Genomic DNA, 9,999 nt, shown 5'->3' on the forward strand with positions numbered 1-9,999 from the left:
AAAAAAAAAAAAAAATCTCCATGTCACAAATGAGATTCTGACTGGTAGCATGATTGGGTTAAAAATTACCCAACCAAGACCAGGAGCTGGGTATCCTGAATCCATTTCCAGTGCTCCTTAGATAGCACAGGTGGCTTTGGGAACCCTTCCCTGCAACCAACAGGGAGTTCATGCTCTAAAAAAAAAAAAGTCTTCTTGATTTCCCGTGTTCCCACAATTCAGTTTGATATGGACTGATTTTTGTGGCTAATTTCTGACACAGCATCACCATCTATGAATTTTAGACTCCTTCTCCAGAGTAACCATCAGCACTGTTACAATGTTTAGTTGTCGCTTCTGCTATTGTCTTCAGTGATTACTGTCACCAGGGCACAGGGCTTCTGCCGCGCTGTGCTGTCCACCTTCTCCATATTAGCTCAACCAAGCAAAGCTGAACTGGAAGTCCTGGGGCGATCTGGACAGCCCTAGCACCATCCTTACAGGTGGTCCAGCTGGGTTTGGAACCTATCACGTGGTCAAAGACTGCTCCCAAAGAAGGTGAGCACAAAGGAACACTGTAATCTGTTTGGCCGGTGACTTTCAGTGGGATTCTAAAGCCAAGAACAGCAATTTGAGCAGGAGCTAGTAGAGAAGGGGTCTAGAAGGATGGTTAGACAGGACCTCAAGTGTGGGCAACAGGAAAAACAGAGATGTTAGTAGTCACAGAAGAAGGTATAAATTTGGTAGAAAATGCCATAACCCAAGACCTCAGTCACCCTAATACAGCACATGAAAACACCATGTCCATCACTTCCCATAAGAAGCGAAACCAACACTCTTGTTGGCAGCAGGAAACTGTCACATGGCATAGTCCCCTTGTGAGGACCTGAGAAAAAGTTTTCTTCATCCTCAATAGAAGAAAAAGTTGTGTTCCCTGGAGAAAGCAGCTTATTGTTATCTGGTGGAAATCAAATAACTTAGACTCTTTTCTCTGGTCACGGGGGGAGCTCAGGGACAAGCATGCAACTTCCACATCTGCTGCAGCCTCGAGGAATGGCTGCTGGACACCTGCCTTTGTCATCACTTCTCGTTTTTTACCCTTATTTTGCCTTCCTCATTATTTTCTCTAATTTCCATTTATATCCTATTCTGGGTATATCAGGAAAAAAGGGGAAGATAAATTCAATACAATATTCAATATTTAATATAGATAAAAAATAGTAGATATTTTGTCCAGTAGAAAAGGATGCTTGCCTTTTATTGAATAAAAAGCAAACTCTCAAGGTGATCATAGGAGGGTCCTCAAGAATGAAAATGCTAGCAGAGAGGCAGGTGATGCATTTCTGAGCTTATGCCCAGCCCACAGGCAGGGAAATGACCAACTATGAAGCTCTGGGCCCCCCAGGCATCTGGTCCCGTTCCTGTGCAGAGCATGAGTCAGATCCTCTAGAAGCTCCCATTTCCCTCCAGAAATCTAATCATAGATTAATAAATTAGTCATGTATTTGATTTTCTCCTGCACCAGAGTGGGTGCTCCTTTTGGGAGGGGTACAGCCTAGCATAGTATCTGATTTCTCCACCCCATCCCTTCTGTGTCCCACTTACAATGCACCTATCCCAAGTGCTAAGATGTATCCGACCCTTCCCGCCAGACAATCTGGGTAGCATGGGTGGGTGGCTAAGACATTTGACATAAGACAGATTACTAAAAAGTTTGACTGAGTTTACTCACTGGGGACAAGGATTGATAAAGAAACTGATTAACTGAATCTTAACTCAGAACACTAAGGTCTTAGTAAAGGCATCAGCCCTGATTAAAGGCTCTTCTTTACCTGTAATCTGCTTGGCCAGAACCTGTGACTGGGTAGGGCAATGTGACAGGTGGGGCATGCCACAGAGGGACTAGCAAAGCTTACTCCCCAGCATGACACTGTACTTTGAATGTCACGGGCCAAATAGGTGTAGTGAGCAGTGACGTTTCTCAAGGGCAAAAAGACCAACTTCAAATACATAAGCTTTATAGTCAAGTTCAAGGGCAAATCATCACTTGGCACAGTAAGAGTTGGCAAATGAGATGCCCACAGGCTTTCAGCCATCCCCTGGCCCCAGGAAAGTAAGTCAAGTGCCTTAGGCCACCTCTTTGAAGGTCTGAAAGAAACACCCTCAGATTCAACATTACAATTCAATTATTCTTCAATTATCTGAAACTCAAATGTAACTGGGCCTGAAACTCAAATGTATCTGGCTGTCCCGTATTTAATCTGGCAACTCCGGGCTCTGAGCTTAGACTCTGGCTTCTTCCACTCTGCCCAGAGGAGTCACTGGGCCTGAGGACACACAGGTCTACATAAACATTAGAAAATCTCTGATTCTAGCTGGGCTTCCAGTAATCAACCACCCAACCCTTCCCATGACCTTCCTAAACCAGATTTGCTCTAAGATAAGCTTGCATACAGAAAAAGAAAGAGACTCCATTTCAGGAGTAAATTGTTTTGTATTTGTTTTAAACAATGGCTGCTTAGTGCTAAACTTTTACATTTAACTTGACTGCCCTCTTGTGGAAATGACTGTGAATTTGCCTCAACCTCAGCATGGCACCCACAAGATTCTTGGATGCATTCTGTAAGCACTGACTGTAGATGTATTGGGTGCAAGCTCCCTACTATGCAAAGATGAATCACAGTAGTGTGGTCTACTAAAAGGAGCTCTAGCACCCACTAATTATGCTTCATAGGGTGAGTTCGTAACTTTCATGTTTCAGAGTCCTCGTTTCTACAATTATCAAATTATTTCTGTAAGCATTAAAGCTGATAAAAAGATACAAAATTGGCTGATGGAGATTTACATGTGTTCATAGATAGGCATTCTCTAGCATTGGGGTGGGGGTAGAGAGGGTGGGATCTAACCTACATTTGCCATAACTGAGTGACACATGAGAATTCCCTACAGATGGATAATGATTCACAATTTTGTCAATTTGCAATGGTTTCATAGATGTGGTCTTGTTGGATCTTCACTATGACCTAATGAGCAGGGCACTGTCTTCCATTTCATAGATGGAAACACTGAGGCTCTCAGAGGGAAAGTAGGCAGGCCCATGCTATGAAGTGGCAGAGGCAGAATGCAGGTCGCATAGGTAAGTGCTACAGGCCCAAGCAGGTAATGCAGATGGCTGGAGTGGGCAGGGATACAACACGACACAGATGGGTGTGCCCTTGGCCCACAAAGGGCAGCGCAGGTTCTTGGCACCATGGGTGGACACAGCCTCCCACCTTGTGCTTTGAAACCACAGGATGTAGTACTCGAGGTTGAATATACAAAACTACACACGTCCAACTACCTTTTTACCTACAAAAATAGAAATTTTATAGAGTATAACCTCATAAAAGGTTTTTAAGTTATTTAAAAATAGTTTTAAAACTATTTTTCAGCACAAACAAAACCTGTCTCAGATCCTGAGTGCCGTCTCCTAGTCTGAGAGCTCTCCTGGCACAGCCCATGAGAATTTCCTCTCTCACGTGGGGAAAGAGGCTGTTTGTTTTAGAAGCCATCCACACAGAGGCTCAAGTTCTCCAAGAGAATTCATATCAGTATTTGCAAACTAGTATTCATGTTTCTGTTTACTCCGAATGGTTCAATTACATCTGCAGTCAGTGTGAGCCCTTTACAATACTCAAGTGGCCATCTCGGATAACCAGAAGCTACCCGGCCATTTGGGCCAAGATCTCTAATGTAGTTCCCTTTCTAAATCTGTTACTTAAATCTTGGAAACTATTTATAATTGCACACATCCATGCAGGTTACAAAACTACAGAACATGAATACGATGCTGTCAAAGCTTTTCTCCTTTTCTGCTGATCCCTTTCTGCCCACTGTTGCTTCTCCAGCCCGTCCCTGACCTCTGAAGCAGCCCATCACATTGGCCTCGGTGCCCACTTAGTCCTGCGCAGACACCAGCATCATCATATACTGCTTGTCTGTTCTTTAAAAACTAAATCACATTATCCATGCTGTATTAGGGGCATTTGTATCTTGAATCACATTATCATAATAAACCATGGATCCTTTCCAAGTCAACTGTACTGGCACAATTCTTTCTTTCTAACGGCTGCATAAATACTGTGGCAACACACATTTATTCAGTTATCCACATTGTGATGGTCACTTTGTTCCCCAGTTTTATGCTACAGTGAAAAATGATCCAATGGAGACCCTCGTACATACGTCTTCACATTCCAGTAGTTTACATTTCCATGGCTGGCTGAGCTGGAGGGGGCATGTATTTTTAATTTAATAGCAATGCCAGTTGGCTTTGTCCAAAATGCTGTAGTACCCCAGGGCCCCAGTGACATTTGCTGTGCAATGACACGCACAAGCTCCCACTCAGGATGTGAGCTCTGTGGGCTGGGTCCTCTTACCTGTTGTAGTTATGGACCAGATCAAAGATCATCATGTCTGTGGTGTTGACGAATTTGCACTGGACAGGCAGAAACTCTCCATCTGCTGAGCACTGGGGTGGCGACTTGTCCCCCACCCCATGGAGAAGACGGCGGTTTCTTATTTCACAGCTCCTGGGACCTAAACATGTTCATGAACAAATTTTATTTTATTATTTATTTATTTATTTTTGCAGTTTTTGGCCAGGGCTGGGTTTGAACCCGCCACCTCCTGCATATGGGGCCAGCACCCTACTCCTTTGAGTCATAGGTGCCGCCCGTTCATGAACAAATTTTAAATGTGTCTGTACGAGTGGGTGCTTAGGTTTCTGCAGTCAAGCTGCACATCCAGTTGGCAGTCAATGACAGGGACATGCTCTGAGGAGCACATTGTTAGGCGATTTTGTCCCTGTGCGACATCACAGGGGGCAGTTGCAGACACGTAGGGCTGTAGCCTTCAGCACACCCAGGCTGTGTGGCCTGGTATATTGCTCCTGGGGTACACGCCTATACCATGGGACTGTACTGAGTACTGTGGCAGCTGTCACACAATGGTGAGGATCTGTGTTATCCAAACATAGAAAAGGCACAGGAAAAGTCCAGTATAAAAGGTGAGAAGGGTACACCTGTACAGGACTCTTGCCGGGACTGGGGCTTGTGGGACCAGAAGGTGCTCTGGGTGCACCAGGGAGAGTGAGAGAAGGTGAAGGCCGAGGACGCTGCTGGCACCACTGCAGACATCATCAACACTGCACACTCACCTGCACTCCATTTATAAAAAGTATTTTTCTTTCTTTACTAATAAATTAACCTTAACTTTTCATAATGTTTTTACTTTATAAACTTATTTTAACTTTTTGACTCTTAATAACATTTAGCTTAAAACACAAACATATTTTCCAGCCATACAAAAATACTTTATATCCTGTGTCTACAAGCTTTTTACTATTTTTATTTATTCACTTTTTTACTTTGTTAACTCTTTGGTTAAAAACAAAGACCCAAACACACCCACCCCCCATGTTGGCCTCTGCAGGTCAAGGTCTTCAAGACATTCTTAGGCAATAGGAATTTTTCAGCTCCATGAAAATCTGAGGGGGCCACTTTCATACAGTTAGAGCCCCAAACAGCAACTGAGGTCTGTAACAGGAGACATGAAAATGGTCCTCAAAATCCTGCTTATGTGACCAATGGTCAGCCAGAGAATGTGGGCTGTCTGCCACATGGAAATGTTAGCAGTCTTAGAACCTTCCCTCTGGTTCACAGTGAGGGAAGCTGTATTTCCTGACCCTGACCCCCAACCCGGCTAGTGTCAGTGAAACTCACATCGCCTTGGCCTGCCCCGCTGACGGGTCCCGTACACCTCCATGCCCTCTGTGTCCACACACCAACACTGCTCCTGCCACACGTCGCACTGGATGGGCGTGTATTCCCCCGAGTCCCCACACTGAGGGAGGTAGGATGTGGCTGTGCTGTTCAGGTAGCCACTCAACAAGATCTGCTGTTTCTGCAGCTGACAGAAGGACAGGCCTGTGGGGTATGAAGAGCAGCGTCAGGTGGTGCTTCAGGGACACCCAGAGGGCTGAGCCCAGGAAGCCTCTGGCTCCCTCCCCAGAGGGACACGTTGGGAGGGAAATGACCAGCCCACGGACACTCAGGGCGAGGGTGGCAGCCTCAAGCCCTGCATTCAGACTGTCCTTGAGTCCTGTAGACTGAGTCGGAGGAGGGCAGATCCCATGCTCTCACGTCAGTCAGCCGCACAGCCCAGAGTCCTGGCGCTGCAGAGCGGAGGTGGGAACAGAGTTCTGACCCAGCTTGTCTGAATCTGGATTTCTGTACCTGTTTGCAGCATAACCCTGGGGCAGCTGCCTCGCCTGTGTGCCTTACTCTTCTCTACAGGGTAGGAAAGCAGCTGCCTTCTATCAGGTGCGTGATCGACGCTGACTGCCACAGTCTGGATATGTGTCCCCTCTGAGTCTCATGTTGAAATTTGATCCCCAGAGTGGAAGGCGTGCTCTAATGACAGGTGTTTGGGTCCTGGGAGGGACCCTTCGTGAATAGAGTAATGCCCTGCCTGGGCCAGTGAGTTCCCAGCACAGGTGGTTGTTACAAAGAGCCTGGCAGCTCCCTCACCTCTTGCTCCCCTCTCTGTGACCTGCACCTGCTGCTCCGCATTGACCTCCACAGTGCGTGGCAGCAGCCTGAGACCCTCAGCAGAAGCAGATGCTAGGCCGGTGCCTCTCACACAGCCTACAGGGCCGTGAGCCAAACAGAACTCTTTTCTCTGGGAATTTCCGAGCCTCAGGTGTTCCTTTCTCCTGACATGGACAACTAAGAGGGAGCAGTGACTGCCCTGTTGAGTCCTGACAACAGCACTACAAGGCAGACCGTATGCTCGTGTCACAGAGGAGGAGCCACAGCTCAGCGGGGGTGGGTGGCAACTGTACTCAGGCCAAGCATGAGGACCCAGCCTGACCCCGTGCCAGCCACACTGCCACATAAAACCATGGCCCCAAACAGAGCCCTTATCTATTAAAGGACAGCTTTGGGGTTAGGCTCAATCTCATCATTTTAAGGTGATTGCCTTACATTGACTTTTGGGGGGTGACAACAGGCTTTAAATGAGGATTCTGTTTCTTGACTACTCACAGTAACAATAATTTTAACTGGGTAGTTTTACCCAACTCCCAAATGCTTGCACCACAGGTGAAAAATCCCTTCTTGCTTCCCTGGTCACTCTCTGATTTCAGGGGACTCTAATGTCCACTCAGCATCGTTTGGTCAGCACCCAGCAAGGTTCCCAGCACAGGGGAGGAACTTGATGGCTGTCTGTCTGACAAATAACAACTCCATTGGTTCACTGGATTCTCACAAAGGTCCTGTGGGAAGAGTGGCCTTGTGTGGTGTTTATGGACCTTTCTCATCCAAAGAGGAGGAGCAGGACCCCAGGGAAACTCCACTGGTCAGCCCCCCAAGCCCAGAGCTCATTTCCAGATCTGAGACATCCCAGCAAGGTCCCTCCTTCCCACCTGTGCCCCTTTGCACTTACAAGCCACTGGTCGTCCAGGCTGCCTGCTGCCTGGTACCTCTATGCCATTAGCACCCACACACCAGCAGGAGCGGCCATCATTCTGACACTGGACAAGCCTGAGGAGAGACACGTGGGTGACACCATGTTGGACTCCCAAAGCCACACGCTAGTTCCAAGCCAGGTCACCTTCCTTCTTCCTTTCTGTTCCTCCAGTCTTTAACTTAAGTTGGGGTAGGAGTAATGTAAAGAGGGTGGCTGACTTGGAAGGAAAAGCATGACTTTTCCTGCCTGGCAGATATCTGCACCCACTCCTGCCTCGGCCATCCAGCCTGCCAGCCCAAAGCAAGTACCCCACCTGGAAGACACAACTTCAGCCACATCCACAGAATGCACTTGGTGATTGTGGGGCCACAAAGGAGGAGGAGGCCCATGCTCTCATAGTGAGGATCAGGTTGGGGGACCCAGGGAAGTCATGGGTCAGCAGCTTGTACTAGTAAGCACATGGGAAGGGGTCAGGCCAGGCTGTGTGGTTGGTCGCCCAGAGGAAGTAACAGCTGAACTGAGGCCTGCCAGATGGTCGAGGGCTGAAAGGCAGAAGGTGTTCCAGGTAAAGGGAACAGCATCTGCAAAGCCTCCTGAGGGCTGGGCTGGCTTGACACTACGAGTGGCTGGGATAGGAGAAAGGAGACTAGGATCCTAAATAAGGCTGGGAATGGTGAGATGCCTCCCGAGCTCCTTCCTTACTGTTCCAGGATCCCAGAGATCAGGCAGGAGCCAGACCAGCATGTCTCTTGGTGCTCGTGGGAGGTCGGGCATGTCAAGAGCAGCAGAGGTGGTTTCAGGGATGTTTCCCAGAACAGCCATAAAGACTGAGCTCCCTATGGAATAGCAGGAGGAAATTCCCATTGCCTGCTTATTCCGAAGGATGCTTATCTGTGCTGCTGTTGTTTAGATTATCACCACTCGCTCTGCTGAGACAATCTCATGGCCAAGTTTGTGCTGGGGCAGCTGGGAAAACCCCTTTCAGAGGGCTGCTCACTGTGGAGACGGTAACCCAGCCGCTGGAGAGCAGACCTGGGCAGGGTCGGGGGCATCCCAGCCCGGGAAGGCCGCCAGCCTTTGCTTCCCTCTGTCTGACTTCTCAAGAGGACACTAAGGGAGGTGGGGGAGGTACCAAAGCACAGACCATTTGACCACTGCCTCCCAACATACATATTTGTTTAAAGCCACCACAATCAGGGTCAAAGTGTTGGCAGGAGGAGAAGGAAGGGCAGGGGGCAGGGCAGGATGAAGGGCTCACTTGGTCAGATTGGCATGAACTCTCTGGCCTGGGGAACTGAGAGGGGCCATCTCCAAATGACATGGCCAGGTCTCAGGTGCACAGAGGAGTTGAAAGGACTTACTCTCACTCAGGAAGAAGGAAGAAGGCGTCCCAGGACCCCTGGGCACCTGAGGACTTACTGGAAGCTGCCATCCTCTGAGCACTGCGGCACGTAGTCTGCTTGCTTCAGAAAGGCCTTTTCCCTCTGCAGCTCGCAGGGACGGAGCGGCTGGGCATCCACCTGGTACTCTGAGAGGGGAGGAGGCACGTCAGAGGAAAGGGTGGCCTGGGCCCCAGGTGCAGAGGTGGGTCCCGAGAGCACAGATGCTTTTCCAGCAGCATTATCGTCACCTATTACAGTCTAATCTGCAATGTGGCAGCTGGGCACACTTCTCCAATTCTGACACATAATGTTCAGCACTCCCCTGAGAGGAGATTGGTAATGTTTCCAGGTCTCTCACGTGACACCAAGACTCAGGTAACGAAAGTAACTGGTCACCCAGCTGGCAAGGAAGATTTCAAAATCAACCCTGGGTAAGTGACTGAGCCCAGGATAGAACCTATTTCACTGCACAGCTGGGTTATTTGTCTTATTACTTGCTGGATACTTCTTAAATAATTGCATAGATGACATACACTTTGGGATAGCTAAGAGGACAAAAAGCCTTGGCAATACCAAAATTTTGCTGAAAGGGTAGGGTGAGGCAAATAGGATTGAATCAGGAAGATCAATTTCCTATCTCTGCTCCTACTCTGTGAACTCAGGCAAGTCAGGTCACTTCCCTGAGCCTCTGTCTCTTCATCTGAAGAGAAAAGAGCAAATAACTGACATTGGGCATTTGGGGGATAAATTAGGTTGCATACGTTCAAAGGCCCTGGGGCAGAGCCTGGCTTATCTGGAGCTCCCTCTCCACCCTGACTCCACAGCCTGACCTCAAAACTCACCAAAGATGTTGGCCGAACCCGAGCAGATGAAGCCCAGTAGGCTGAAGACCCACAGGAGCAGGGCCATCTTCCTGGCCCCTTCCTGGGCTGCAGGGATAGAACCACTGCCCTCTGGAGATGCTCCAGCCAGGGAGCTTTATAGAGCTGCACTGTACTGGCATGGGCTCCTCCCTACCTGTGGGCACTCAGGAGGCTGCACCCCACGCTGTTTTCTCTATGGGTCACAAGGAACTTCCTCCACCTGCATCTGCTCCCTCTGAGGACACTTGTATGGCCACTGGGGCGAG

General features: G+C 48.5%; 1 protein-coding gene across 1 annotated transcript in view; it reads right to left on the reverse strand.

Moving 5' to 3' along the window:
* TG (thyroglobulin) overlaps positions 1–9,779 on the reverse strand; it is a 232,735-nt gene extending 222,956 nt beyond the window's left edge. The window contains exons 1-5 of the mRNA XM_003792866.3: positions 9,713–9,779; positions 8,908–9,016; positions 7,465–7,562; positions 5,742–5,945; positions 4,398–4,557 (exon numbers count right to left, since the gene is read on the reverse strand). Of these exons, the coding sequence (XP_003792914.1) occupies positions 4,398–4,557; positions 5,742–5,945; positions 7,465–7,562; positions 8,908–9,016; positions 9,713–9,779 (638 nt within the window). The remainder of the gene's footprint in view (positions 1–4,397; positions 4,558–5,741; positions 5,946–7,464; positions 7,563–8,907; positions 9,017–9,712) is intronic.
* Positions 9,780–9,999: the final 220 nt, after the last annotated feature.

Source organism: Otolemur garnettii, unplaced genomic scaffold, assembly GCF_000181295.1.
Source record: "Otolemur garnettii isolate 467f Iridium unplaced genomic scaffold, OtoGar3 scaffold00062, whole genome shotgun sequence".
In the NCBI taxonomy this organism is placed as follows: Eukaryota; Metazoa; Chordata; class Mammalia; order Primates; family Galagidae; genus Otolemur; species Otolemur garnettii.